At 45.2% G+C, this 14,806-nt stretch overlaps 1 protein-coding gene across 12 annotated transcripts in view; it reads left to right on the top strand.

Moving 5' to 3' along the window:
- ATXN7L1 (ataxin 7 like 1) overlaps positions 1-14,806 on the top strand; it is a 274,608-nt gene that overhangs the window by 242,314 nt on the left and 17,488 nt on the right. For all 12 annotated transcript variants that reach the window (XM_010344377.3, XM_010344400.3, XM_010344406.3 and 9 more), the window contains one exon: positions 10,868-11,060. In XM_010344377.3, coding sequence (XP_010342679.1) covers positions 10,868-11,060 — 193 coding nt within the window. The remainder of the gene's footprint in view (positions 1-10,867; positions 11,061-14,806) is intronic.

Genomic DNA, 14,806 nt, shown 5'->3' on the forward strand with positions numbered 1-14,806 from the left:
CATCCCTGTTTCGCCCTTTGCTCCCACAGCCACTTCTGGGCTAGAGCACAGCTTCCACGCTCAGCTTACTCCCCATGAATCTCTTCCACTCATCTCCTCCTCTCTTTTATCTGGCAACCAGAACTTATGGAGTGTTTCAGCCAGTTTTCTTCTTCATTACACTGCTTTTTTTGCTGTTAGTGTTTTGAGACAGAGTCTCGCTCTGTCACCCAGGCTGCAGAGCAATGGCATGATCTCAGCTCATGGCAACCTCTGCCTCCTGAGTTCAAGCTATTCTGCCTGAGCCTCCCAAGTAGCTGGGATTACAGGCGCTCACCACCATGGCTGGCTAATTTTTGCATTTTTAAGTAAGGACTGAATTAAGGTCAGTTAACCCCATCCCAGTAGTAGAGATGGGGTTTCACCATGTTGGCCAGGCTGGTCTCGAACTCCTGACCTCAGCCTCCCTCACTCACCTCAGCCTCCCTCACCCACCTCAGCTTCCCAAAGTGCTGGGATTACAGGCATGAGCCACCCCACCCAGCCTGCATTTGTTTAAATCAGAGTAAGACAGGCACATAGTTCAAAAATTAAATTGTGCTTGAAGAATTAGAATGAAAACAGTTTCTGCTATCCTGGAACATGTCTTTGCCCTTTCTGTGTGGAAGCAGAGTGACTGCTGTTTCCTGGATCCGAGTGACTGCCTCCTTCTTGGTTTGCTCGTTTATTTTGATGGAGTACCTCCTCCATTAGCTTTCTGTGAAAAGATGTGTGGGAGATCAATATTTAGAATCCTTGCACACTTGAAAATATTTTTATTCTAGTCACACTTAAATTGATAATCTATTTGAGTATATAACTGGATTGAAAATCATTTCCCTACATAATTTAAAAGACATTTTTTCATTGACTTGTAGCATTGAAAATTTTATGAAGAAGTTTAATATCCTGATTATCATTTCTTTGCACACATCAGGTTTTTTTCTCTGAAGCCTTGGGGCTCTGAAAGTTCACAGTGATCACTCTTTTTTTATTTTTATTTTTTTAAGACAAGGTTACACTCTGTGACCGAGGCTGGAGTGTACAATGTACAATCATAGCTTATCCCAGCTTCAAGCTCCTGGGTCCAAATGATCCTCCTGCCTCAGTCACCCAAGTACCTAGGACTACAGGTGCAAGCCACTGCCCCTGGCTAATTTTTTTATTTTATATTTTATAGAGACACAGTTTTGCCGTGTTGCCCAGGCTGGTCTTGAACTCCTGGGCTCAAGCCATCTACCTGCCTTAGCCTCCCAAAGTGCTGGGATTACAGATGTGAGCTACCACACCTGGCTAATCACTCTTAATGTACATCATTTTCATTCATTGTACTGCACACTCAGTAGGTCATTCAATCTGGAGATATTTATCCTCTTTTGGGATATTTTCCTGTGTAACATCTTGGATAATTTTCTTCCCACTATTGTCTTTATTCTTTCTTTCTTGGCTTCCTATTATTTGGATGTTGGACCTTTAGCTCTCTTACCTCTTTTTGTCTCTGAATCTCCTTGGTCTACTTTCTGAAATATTTTCTTTGACTTTATCTTCAAAAAAATGATATATTAATCATTTATGATGCCTTCCTATTTTTTAGGATATGGTTCTCTTTGTCTGGTTGTTTCTTATACCATTCCACAAGATACTATCGCTTTTCAGAGGTAATAACATCCTAATATCTTTGAACATAGGTTTTTTTAGGTTTTCCTCTTTCCATCATTGTCTTAGTTTTTTCCGGGTTTGTTTCCGTTCCGTATCCATGTCTTTGATGTTTGGCTGGGCAGTATCAGAGTGGCGATGCTCCAGCAGTGTTGAGTGACCTCTAACCATGTACATTAGAAGAAAGGCTCTACCAGCCTAATTGGAAGTCTGTGTGTGAGGCTGTCAACCAAAATTTGTCTGATCACCACTCAGCCTTTTGTTTGAGGATTCCCAAAGGCAAGATCTGGAAGCCTTCTCTGGGGCCAGTTTCTCAAAGAGAGAGGCCTGCCTGGTGATGTGCCTGGCAACAGGCATTCTGGAAGCCCTGACTAGAAATGGCCCGCAGCTCCACTGTGTCGAGCCCTGTGCCTCACTCCTACTCTGTGCTGAGCCTGATGGCCTCATGTCTAGAATCTCTCCAGTTCAATTTATCTGGCAAGCAAAGCTTGGCTCTCCTGTTAGAAAGTTCACTGTGGGTGGCCGAGTGTGGTGGCTCATGCCTGTAACCCTAGCACTTTGGGAGGCCGAGGTGGGCCCATCAATCACTTGAGGCCAGGAGTTCAAGACCAGCCTGGCCAACATGGTGAAACCCTGCCTCCACTAAAATACAGAAGTTAGCTGGGTGTGGTGGCACGCATCTGTGATCCCAGCTACTCGGTAGGCTGAGACAGGAGACTTGCTTGAACCCTGGAGGTAGAAGTTGCAGTGAGCCACGATGGCACCACTGCACTCCAGCCTGGGCAACAGAGCGAGACTCCAGAAAGTTTAGTGGGGTACGAAAGAGGGTGTCCTGGCAGAAATGGTGATAACTCATCATCTGGCTGTGTGAGGTGGTAGAAATGACCTTTAGGTCCAATTGCCTTGTATTAAAACCTTCAACTCTTGAGCTGTGTTTAGTCCTCACCTCACCTATGACTTTTGCAGCTCTAGGGATGTCCTGGAGGTTCTTGAGTAGGTCAGTTGCTTTCCCATCAGTTAATGCTTCTCCAGCCACATCCTGTTTTCATAAAATGTTAAGACCTCATGTGCTTGTATCAGTTAGGATGCTTCAGGTACAAGTAGCAGAAAACATAGACTACCATACGCTTAAATCAGGTGTCCCCAAACTACAGCCCGCGGACCGCATGCGGCCCCCTGAGGCCATTTATCTGGCCCCCCGCTGCACTTCAGGAAGGGGCACCTCTTTCATTGGTGGTCAGTGAGAGGAGCACAGTATGTGGCGGCCTTCCAACGGTCTGAGGGACAGTGAACTGGCCCCCTGTGTAAAAAGTTTGGGGACACCTGACTTAAATAATCAGGAAACTTACCGCATGCAACATGAGGTCCAGAGGTGAAGGAGCACCAGTCCCCAGTGATCAGAAATTGACTTGCTTTCACAGCCCTTCTTTTAGTCCACGCTCTTCTGTCTTTTGGCTTCATCCTCAAAGTCCTGTAGCTATACAACTGTAGCAATTCCAGGCACATGCAGATGTAACAACATCCAGACGAAGCTGAGGACCACCTGTTCCGTGTGTCTCTTTTCTTTTTCTTAATAAACTTTATGTTTTAGAGGAGTTTTGGTTTCCCAGCAAAACTGAGCAGAAGGTACACATTTCCCATATACCTCCTGCCCCCACACGTGCATAGCCTCTGCCACCATCAACGTCCCCCACCAGAGCCTTGTGTCTCTTTTTTGTTTTTTTTGTTTGTTTGTTTTTTGTTTTTTTGAGACAGTGTTTCACTCTTGTTACCCAGGCTGGAGTGCAATGGCGCGATCTCGGCTCACCGCAACCTCCGCCTCCTGGGTTCAGGCAATTCTCCTGCCTCAGCCTCCTGAGTAGCTGGGATTACAGGCACGCACCACCATGCCCAGCTAATTTTTTTGTATTTTTAGTAGAGACGGGGTTTCACCATGTTGACCAGGATGGTCTCGATCTCTTGACCTCGTGATCCACCCGCCTCGGCCTCCCAAAGTGCTGGGATTACAGGCTTGAGCCACCGCGCCCGGCCTCTTTTTTGTTTTTTTGAGACAGGGTCTCTGTCCCCCAGTCTGGAGTGCAGTGGCATGATCTCAGTGCAACCTCTGTCTCCCAGGCTCAAGCAATCCTCCCACCTCAGCCTCCCGAGTAGCTGGGACTACGGGTGCATGCCATCATGCCTGGCTAATTTTTGTGTTTTTTTATGGAGACGGGGATTCACCATGTTGCCCAGGCTGGATGCCTCTTTTTTTTAAGTGAGAGAAAGCATTCCAAAAGCCCTCTACCCCAAAAAATAATTTTAAAAAAATTTTCTCATGTCCTTTTCTATACCAATCATTAGCAAGCAAGGTGAAAGAGAGTCCTATTATTGGTTTAGGAGTTAAATGGATGTTAGGAAGTCATCACCATAACTATCACCATATTTCTGCTGATCTCTTTGTTCTTTAAAGCTAATGCCCTTTTTATCTCTTTACTGTTATTTTAGTAAGATTTTAGAAGAGAGAAGAGATAAATGTATGTGATCCATCTGCCCTGTTTAACAGGAAGTTCTTCACCTTCCATGCTCATGGCAGCGTGATAGCATTTCATCCTGGTGTGGTGGCTCACACCTGTAATCCTAGCACTTTGGGAGGCTGAGGCGGGCAGATCACTTGAGGTCAGTAGTTCAAGACTAGCCTGGCCAACATGATGAAATACCGTCTCTATTAAAAATACAAAAATTAGCCAGGTATGGTGGTGCACGCCTGTAATCCCAGCTATTTGGGAGGCTGAGACAGGAGAATCACTTGCATCCAGGAGGCAGAGCTTGTGGTGAGCCAAAATTATACCTGGGTAAAGGAGTGAGACTCTGTCCCAAAAAAAAAAAAAAAAAAAAAAAAAAAATAGCGGGATATGGTCACATATGCCTGTAATCCCAGCTACTCAGGAGGCTGAGGCATGAGAATTGCTTGAACCTGGGAGGCAGAGGCTGCAGTGAACCGAGATCAAACCACCACACTTCAACCTGGTGAAGGAATTAGACTCTGTCAAAAAAAAAAAAAGCAATAATAAGGTCAGGTGCAGTGGCTCACACCTGTAATCCCAGCACTGTGGGAGTCTGAGGCAGGCAGATCACTTGAGGTCAGGAATTTGTGACTAGCCTGTTTAACATGGTAAAACCCCATCCTTACTAAAAATACAAAAAAATTAGCCAGGTATGGTGGCATGAGCCTGTAATCCCAGCTACCTAGGAGGCTAAGGCAGGAGAATCACTATTTTTAAATTAACCAGATGTTGTGCCACATGCTTATAGGCCCAGGAGAATTGCTTGAACCCGGGAGGCAGAGGTTGCAGTGAGCTGAGATCACACCACTGCATGCCAGCCTGGACGACAGAGCGAGATTCCGTCGCAGAAAAAATAAATAACAACAACAATAATAATACTTCTTTTTATATATGTGTGTATACATACATATATAAATATCTCTTTATATAATTTATATATGTATATACATGTGTATGTGTATATATGTATATATGCACATATATACATATATAAAAAGATATATTATTTAACAGTAAAAAAGAAATCCTGCCATTTTCAACAACATGGATGAACTTGAGGGCATTAGACTAAATGAAATAAATTAGACAGAGAATGACAACTACCGTATGATTTCACTTACAGGTGGAATCTAAAAAAGCCAAATTCACAGAAAGAGAGAGTAGAATGCCGTTTGTTTGGGGCTAAGGGTTGGGAACAATGGGAGATATTAGACAACTTTCAGTTACAAGATGCATACACTCTGGGGATCTAATCTCTAATATGGTAATATGGTAACTCGAGTTAATAATACTGTATTGTGTACTTGAAATTTGCTGAGTGAGTGAGTAGATCTTAAGCATATTTCACTGGGCTCAGTGGCTCATGCCTGTAGTCCCAGCTACTTCAGAGGCTGAGGTTGGAAGATCCCGTGAGCACAGAAGTTCCCGTGAGTTCAGTGAGTGATTGCTCCACTGCACTCCAGCTTGGAAGACAGAGAGACACCATGTCTCTAAAAAAGAAAAAAAATGTTCTCACCATAGAAAAACAAAAAAACGGTAACTGTGAGGTGACATATGTTAGCTAACTTGATTGTGGTAATCATTTTACAATGTATACATACATCAAATCACATTGTATACCTAAAATATATACAATTTTATTTATGTATTATAAGTATAAGATGTTATACCTCAATAAAGCTGAAGAAAAATAAAATGCCAAAAAATAGGAAGTTCTTCAGTAACTTTCTTATATATACCTATAGTACCAACTCTATTTTCTTCTTGTTTTTGTTTTTTCTACTTTTCATTATAAAATATTTCCCATGTATAGAAGAGAGACTAGTATAAAACCCACATGTCTAGTTTTAACAGATACTATATTAATATTTTGCGATTATGTTTGCTTCATCTACATTTTTTGATGACGTATTTTGACATAAATTGCAAGTACCATGGCATTTCACCTCAAAAGCCTTCCAAATGCATCTTTAAAAAGTAAAGACAGGATATGGTGGCTCACACCTGTAATCCCACCACTTTGCTTTTTTTTCTTCTTTTTTCTTTTTTTTTTTTTTTTTTTTCTTTTTGAGATGGAGTTTCACTCTCGTTACCCAGGCTGGAGTGCAATGGCGCAGTCTCGGCTCACCGCAACCTCCACCTCCTGGGTTCAGGCAATTCTCCTGCCTCAGCCTCCTGAGTAGCTGGGATTACAGGCACGTGCCACCATGCCCAGCTAATTTTTTGTATTTTTAGTAGAGACGGGGTTTCACCATGTTGACTGGGATGGTCTCGATCTCTCGACCTCGTGATCCACCCGCCTCGGCCTCCCAAAGTGCTGGGATTACAGGCTTGAGCCACCGCGCCCGGCCTTTTTTTTTTTTTTTTTTTTTGAGACAGAGTCTCACTCTGTCGTCAGGTGCCAGGCACCAGGCTGGAGTGCAGTGGCACAATCTCGGCTCACTGCAACCTCTGCCTCCTGGATTCAAGCAATTCTTCCGCCTCAGCCTCCCAAGTAGCTGGGACTACAGGCGCACGCCACCACACCCAGCTAATTTTTGTATTTTTAGTAGAGACGGGGTTTCACCATGTTGGTCAGGATGGTCTCGATCTCTTGACCTCATGATCCACCCGCCTCGGCCTCCCAAAGTGCTGGGATTACAGGCTTGAGCCACCGCGCCCGGCCAATCCCACCACTTTGGAAGGCCAAGGCAGGTGAATCACCTGAGGTCAGGAGTTTGAGACCAGCCTAGCCAACACGGTGAAACCACATCTCTACTAAAAATACAAAAATTAGCCGGGCATGGTGGTGCACACCTATAGTTCCAGCTACTCAGGAGACTGAAACAGGAGAATCGCTCGAACTCAGGAGGTAGAGGTTGCAGTGAGCCGAGATTGTGCCACTGCACTCTAGCCTGGACAACAGAGCAAGAGTCTGTCTCAAAAAAAGAAAAGTAAATAAATAAAGGTAAAGACAGGCCTAGCACAGTGGCTCACACCTGCAGTCCCAGCACTTTGAGAGACTGAGACAGGATCATCTTTTGAGGCCAGGAGTTTGAGACCAGTCTGAGCAACGTAAGCAAGACCCTGTCTCTATAAAATACTTTAAAATTAGCCTGATGTTGTGCCACGTGCTTACGGACCCTGCTACTCACAAGGCTGAGGTGGGTGGATCCCCTGAGCCCTGAAGTTTGTAGCTGCACTGAGCCATGATCATGCCTTTACACTCCAGCCTGGGTGACAGAGCAAGATCTTGTCTCTAAAAAAAATAAGCACATAAAAAGAAGCAATTCCCTACATAACCCTGATGATGATGCTATTGTCACAATAAAATCCAGCTCCTTTTTACCTATCTCATGTGGAACAAGGAGGTCCTATCATGATGGAGAGGGCTTCACAGAGAGAGCCTGTTAGAAAGTTTGGAAACAAATGTTCATCAATAGAAGATTCATTAAGTAAATTATGACATATTCATGCTATGGATTCCTGGGGAATACTAAAAGTGATGTAGTTCTATACATGGAAACACTTCTACAACATCACTAGGTTTTTAAAAAAGCGTATCTCAAAATAGTAGGTACTGTTCACATTTCATGTTCAGTGTGAGCGTGTGATCCAGTTCTTGCTTTAAAATGCATTTGATGTGTGTGCACAGTAACAAAGTCTGGAAGGATGGAAATCAAAATGCTAATAACGCTTGATCTGGGGTGGCAGAATTATGGATACTGGTTTGTTTCTTTTTATGTTTCAGCCTCATCTAAATGATTTTATTATTTGGGTCTTCATCGGTAAGCAGACAATAGCGTTGTTGCCCCTCCTGATACAGAAGAGCAGGTATTGAGGAACGCCTGGGGTGATGTGTTCTTTGGCCTGTGGACACGCAGAATGAATGGCATCTTTGTTTTTATAGTACAGGAAGGTGATAGTCCAAAATAAATTGTCGTCCCAACAGAATTCTTGTCATGACACTGAAAAACTACATACGGCCTTGTTTTGTTTTCCTAGTAAAATATACGTAGCACAAAATCTACCATTTTTAAGTGTCTAGTTTAGTGGCATTAAGCACATTCACAGTGTTGTGTACTCATACTGTCATCCATCTCCAGAACTTTCTCTTCATCTCCAATTGAAGCTGTATACCCACTAAACACCCCTTCCCTATTCCCCCTCCTTCCAACTCCTGATAACTCTTTTCTACTTTCTGTCTCGGTATCTCATATAAGTGGAACCATCCAATATTTGTCCTTCGTGTCTGGCTTATTTTATTTAGTGTGATGCTTTCAAGTGTCATTCATATCATAGCAGAATTTCATTTCTTGTTAAGGCTTGCATAATATTCCATTGGATGGATATACCATGTTTTGTTCATCCTGTCATCGGCTCGTGGACACTCGGGTTGTTTTCACCTTTGTGGTTTTGTTTTTAAGTGGCATACCGATTTAAGTTCAAGGTTTTGAGACCTGAAAAGATTTCGAAGCAACAGAGAATCCAGGGTAAAAATAAGAGAGAAGGGAGACAGATCAGCAGTGCCGTTTCATGAGACTTGAAGGAGCAGCTTTCAAAGCAGAAAGCAGAGAAACAATTTTTTTTTTTCCTCCAAAACTTGTTTTTCTCCCTTTTTCACCTCTCCCTGCTCAATCACCTGATGAAAGTGGAGAATTAGTGAAAACTAGTAGCAGTTAACTGTGGCTATTCCTCATCTAACTCTTCTGCCAATGTGGATGCGTTTGATTTTGGTTTTTTCTTGTGTTGTTTTGTTTTTTACTGCCTAGAAAGCAGGTAGTTCTGCCTCTTATTGTGACATTGCTTTTTATAAGCTTAACCCTAATTAAGATGACATCTGTTCTGTTGTTTTATACACACATAGAATTCATTCATTCATTTCATTCATTGAGAAAAATCTCTCTTTAGCACCTACTATGAGCCAATCATACCCCACAGTGCATAAAAGGGCTTGTCAAAAAGTAAACTGAAACCGGACGCAGTGGGTCACACCTGTAATCGCAGCACTTTGGGAGGCCAAGGTGGGCGGATCACCTGAAGTCAGGAGTTTAAGACCAGCCTGGCCAACATGGTGAAAGCCTTTCTCCACTGAAAATACAAAAGTTAGCCAGGCATGGTGGCAGGTGCCTGTAATCCCAGCTACTCGGGAGGCTGAGGCAGGAGAATCACTTGAACCTGGGAGGCAGATGTTGCAGTGAGCTGAGATGGCACAGCTGCACTCTAGCCTGGAGACACAGCGAGAGTCTCAAAAAAATAAATAAAGTAAATTAAAACACTCATTTTCAGAAAATACATTTAAACTACACACGGCTCAACATTAAGTAACAGGCTGGTATGATAACAGTTTGCTAAAGTCATAGCTTTGTGTCAAAGAACATATCCAATGGACTGTGTTTCTTCATTACTGGTATTTTGGTGATGGCTCTGATCGTGTTTACCTGGTTGATCTTCCTGCCAGGTTCCACTTTCAAAGAAAAGCAATTGTGGCCGGGCACGGTGGTTCACGCCTGTAATCCCAGCACTGTGGGAGGCTGAGGAGGGCGGATCACAAGGTCAAGAGATCAAGACCATCCTGGCCAACATGGTGAAACCCCGTCTCTACTAAAAATACAAAAATTAGCTGGGCGTGGTGGCACGCACTTGTAGTCCCAGCTATTTGGGAGGCTGAGGCAGAAGAATTGCTTGAACCTGGGAGGCGGAGGTTGCAGTGAGCTGAGGTCTCGCCATTGCATTCCAGCCTGGCTCCTGGAGACTGAGCGAGACTCTGTCTCAAAAAAAAAAAAAAGAAGAAAGAAAGAAAAGCAATTGTATGGCAAGTGCAACTTACTTACCTGCAAATGGGTGAATAGTTGTAACTAAATTCATAGAAGACTAGTTCCGGTTCATTTCTCTTTGTCACTTTCCCATATTTGACATTCCACTTATGCTGTTGGGATTTTCCATCATTCCTGTCATCTGCCCCAGAGACAGCAAGTGGGACAGAACCAAACTTAACTGGGTACCTGGAGAGAGACAGTCACTGCAAACCCTTCAGACTTGATTGTTTTCCCTTGTGCAAAGTCACCACTGGTGTGCCCGCCCTGAGGTACTGGCAAGGCTAATCAAGCTGGTTTCTTTGTTTGTTTGTTGTTTGTTTTTGTCATTGTTTGTTTGTTTTAAAGATGGGGTTTCACCATGTTGGCCAGGCTGGTTTTGAACTCCTGACCTCAGGTGATCCACCCACCTCAGCCTCCCAAAGTGCTAGGATCACAGGCGTGAGCCACCTTGCCTGGCTGTTTGTTTGTTTTTTGAGACGGAGTCTTGCTCTGTCACCAGACTGGAGTGCAGTGATGCAATCTCGGCTCACTGCAACCTGCACCTCCTGGGTTCAGGTGATTCCCCTGCCTCAGCCTCCTGAGTTGCTGGGACTACAGGCGTGCACCACCACACCTGGCTAATTTTTTTGTATTTTAGTAGAGATGGAGTTTCACCATGTTGGCCAGGATGGTCTTGATCTCCTGACCTCGTGATCGGCCTGCCTCAGCCTCCCAAAGTGCTGGGATTATAGGCCTGAGCCATCGCACCCGGCCTTAATCAGGCTTTCTGAACACCATTAAACTGGGTGGATCTTGTTACCTCAGAAAAGGTTTATTTGGTTCATTTTGTTTGCCCTTCCCTCTTGCCCTTAGACCATCGTCTGCAAATAGCATAAGCAGCAGCGCGTCTTCAAATCATAGCGGCCACACTCCAGAGCCCCCACTGCCACCGGTTGGAGTTGACCTCGCCAGCCGACTGTCCAGTGATGAAGGGGAGATGGACGGAGCCGACGAACCTGAGAAGCTAGACTGTCAGTTCTCTACACACCACCCCAGACCTCTCGCGGTAGGCCTCCTTCTGTTCCTTGCCGTGCGTTCCTCGCCTGTGCTTTGCAGACACTTAGGTGATCATACCAGAGGCGTGATCCTTCCTGAGGCAAGGCTGTTTGTGCAGTGTTTTACTGAAAGGCTTATCGTGAGTTTGAATGATTGCCTTCGAAATGCCCTTGAATATTACAAAAGGAAGGAACAGGCTCCCAACTGATTATAATCCTGAGTACTTCCACATACTACCAGAAAGAAAGAAAAGGTGGTGGGGGAGGATAATCCTGAGTATTTATGGGCTGCCTTGCATGCTTGAGAAATAGCGTTTCTACAAGTGCGCTCAGGAGCTGACCCTCTGGCCTTGGCCATCTAAAAACGGAGCCTCTGATATCCAGGGTTAGCTGGGGTCACCTGCTCGGGAAGCCATCTTTCTCGGCAGCGTGTCAGAAGCCAGCCCTTGCTGATACTGTCCCCTGTTGGTTCTAAGTATTACTGTTACCTGACCAGATGGCACCAGAACTGAGCGTATGTGTGTGTGTTGAAGGAAAGAGGAAGCATTTCAGGTCACCGTGATTACTGATTAATAAAAAAAAGGATACTTTCTTTCCGATTCCTTGAATGAGTGCATGCCGACAATTCAGAATGTCATCGAAACTGAGGTGGGAAACAGGAGGCATCCGCTGGAGGCTTGTTTATTGCTCGCCAGCAAGCACTTGAGAAGGGAATACCTGGTGCTGCCATCACAGAGCCGAATGTAGGGGCCTAGAACATGGGACCCCTTGGTGGTTTACTCTGGTGCCAGCCTGAGGCCTGCAAGATCAGCTCTGACTGTCTCTAGACTGTAAATGAAATCCCTCCTGCTCCTATATCAAGATAGAGTGAATCCCTCTTCCCTCTTCTCCGTGTCATGAATGAAGGCCAAGTTCACTTCCCTTTCCTGGGGATAATGCTTACCTGTGGCTCACCATCAGCCTGAGACTTTGCCTCTTGGTTAGTACAGAAAATAGTCAGGGACGATTCAGAATGCCTTTGACTGCTGGAAGTAGAAAACTCAGCTCATCTGGCACAAGCACTGAGGTCATTTAATTATCTCACATAGCAGGGAATCTGGAGGCAGGTGCTCCCAAGCTTGGTTCAGCTTCTCCACAATGTCATGTAGCTGAGGGACCGTCTCTGAAACTCCCTCTACCTTTCACACATGGTCCCAGTATGTCAGCTGCAGCTCCGATATGACATCCTCACCCAGCGGTGTGCCTCTCAGGTTGGAAAGGGACAAACAGAAAAGGGGTCTTCTTCCAAGATACTGCCTTATGTTAGGAGAGAAAATCTTCCTATGAAACCCCCAGCAGACTTCCCCTTATATCTAACAGAAATGGATCACATGCCCACCCCTAGATCAGTTGGCAGCAGAGAAGGAAGGGGTTACAGTGACGCAGGAGGAACCAGCCATGATTTATCCCAAGGTTCTGGGAGGAGACCCACTTGAATACTGCTGTGTCAGATATAAGAACAAAAGTACGATTCTGTTAGCAAGGAGAAGACAGAGAGAGGTGGGAGTGGGTGGCAGTTGGTGAGGTTGGCAACCAGTAGGGTCTGCCACGGTGGCCCACGCAGTGAGGATCTACAGCTCTGCTGGAGGCGTAACATGCCAGCTGGGAACTGGAGCCTCTCAGGGCCGAGCCTCACGTCCGTACGGAATCAGATACACAGGTAGCAAAGACAAATCGATGCTTCCAGCTCCTGAGTCTGAAAGAGATACGAGGCTCTCCAGAAGGCCAGACTCTGGAGCACAGCAAGACATTTGTCCACATGCCAAGCTGCCAAGCTACAGTGGATTTGCTAAACTCGGGATGTGGCGCAGCTGTGTGCCCTGAACGTTTTGCTGATTTAAATGGAAAAGCCATGGATGTGTGTCTTTGCTCTGTCCTTTCTCTTGTGGTCAGTTGATACATTAAATCATTGTTTTTAATGGATGCTTGCTCGGTGCATCTTTAGCAATTGGGACGAGGGAAGAAATGATGTCTAGACCTGGAAACAGCTCCCATGTGCTTCCCGGGACCAGTTTCTGTGTCGGAAAATTCCCTTCGTATGTTTTCTTGCTGGTCAGTAAATATTTAACATGAAAGTGCAGAGAAACGTTTTTCATCAGCAGTACTAGATGGGCGACAAGATTTTAATGCAAAACCCCCCAAAATACCAACAGAAACAGAACAAAGGGAAGGTCTTGCATTTCCTCCTGAGAACAGTTCCAAAGGCTGGTTCCAGGACCGGTTTGTGGAATGAGTGCCAATCCAGCCCTGTGTCTGGGATAGAGGCCAGGGAGCTGCTGGGAGGCCTGGAGGAACGGGGAGAGCTGCTTTTGAGTTATAGAGTCATTTGCAGACCCTCCTGAGCCCTAAACCAGCCAAATGCCACCTTCTCAGAGGCTGCTTCTTGCATTTCTGTCTGCTAGCCTTCCAGTTGTCCCAACATTATGATCAAATGTTTATTAAACATCCGAATGCCAGTATTTCATCCACATATTTGAAGAGGGATAGTGTGCTTTAAATGTTTTCTGGATTCCTGTCTCCCCAATCCGTTTGTTAGCCCAAAGGCCTACAGTCCTCCTACTGAGGAGAGGGAAGAGAATGAGCTCCCCTGTCTCTAAACTGATAGTCAAGTCAGGTGTGTAGGCATCCTGTATATAACGTGAAACAGCCATGTCGTGAGTCCAAAGCTAAGTGTAATAAAGTAGGCAATGGGTGTGCCATGGGAATTCACGGTGGGAGGATCACTCAGATGAGAGCCCCTGGAAATGAGAGTCTTGATAAGGAAACCAGGAGAGAGAAGGGCGAATTGGGATTGACGAAAAGAAGAGGGAAGGACTGGGCGCGGTGGCTCACGCCTGTAATCCCAACACTTTGGGAGACTGAGGTGGGAGTTCAAGACCAGCCTGACCAACATGGAGAAACCCCGCCGTCTCTACCGAAAATACAAAGAAAATTAATTAGCTGGGCACGATGGTGCCTGCCTGTAATCTCAGCTACTGGGATACTGAGGCGGGAGAATCTCTTGAACCTGGGAGGTGGAGGTTGCAGTGAGCCGAGATCGCACCATTGCGCTCCAGCCTGGGCAACAAGAGTGAAACTTCATCTCAAAAAATAATAATAATAAATAAATAAATAATAAATTTTTTTAAAAAAGAAGAGGAAAGGAGATAGCAGGGAGAAGGAACAGCAGGAGCAAAAGCTTCCAGGTGGTGCTGTGTCCCAGTACAGCCTACAAAGACTGACTGGAGGCAGAAATGGGATCGGGACTGGCAAAGGAAGCCATTCAGCCTGGCTGGAAGCAAAGTGGCTCTGCTGACATCAGATAGGAAAGGTTGGCCCTGCGACACCAGCACAAGCAGTTTCTATTACTGTGATGAGAAGCAGGGAACCACCAAGTTCCTTGAGAAAATGTGGCCGGTAATAGGACAAACGATGGTCCTGAAAAGTCACCCTGGGTGCTGATTAATGCTTCTCTATTTATTTATTTATTTATGTATTTATTTATAGCCACGGTCTCAGTCTGTCACCTAGGCTGGAGTGCAGTGGCACGATCTGAGCTCACTGCAACCTCCACCTCCTAAGTTCAAGCCATTCTTCTGCTTCAGCCTCCCTAGGAGCTGGGATCCCAGGCACATACCAACACGCCTGGCTAATTTTTGTATTTCTAGTAGAGACGGGGTTTCACCATGTTGGCCAGGCCAGTCTGGGACTCCTGACCTCAAGTGATCCTCCCATCTCA

The sequence above is a fragment of the Saimiri boliviensis genome, chromosome 10 (assembly GCF_048565385.1).
Source record: "Saimiri boliviensis isolate mSaiBol1 chromosome 10, mSaiBol1.pri, whole genome shotgun sequence".
Classification (NCBI taxonomy): Eukaryota; Metazoa; Chordata; class Mammalia; order Primates; family Cebidae; genus Saimiri; species Saimiri boliviensis.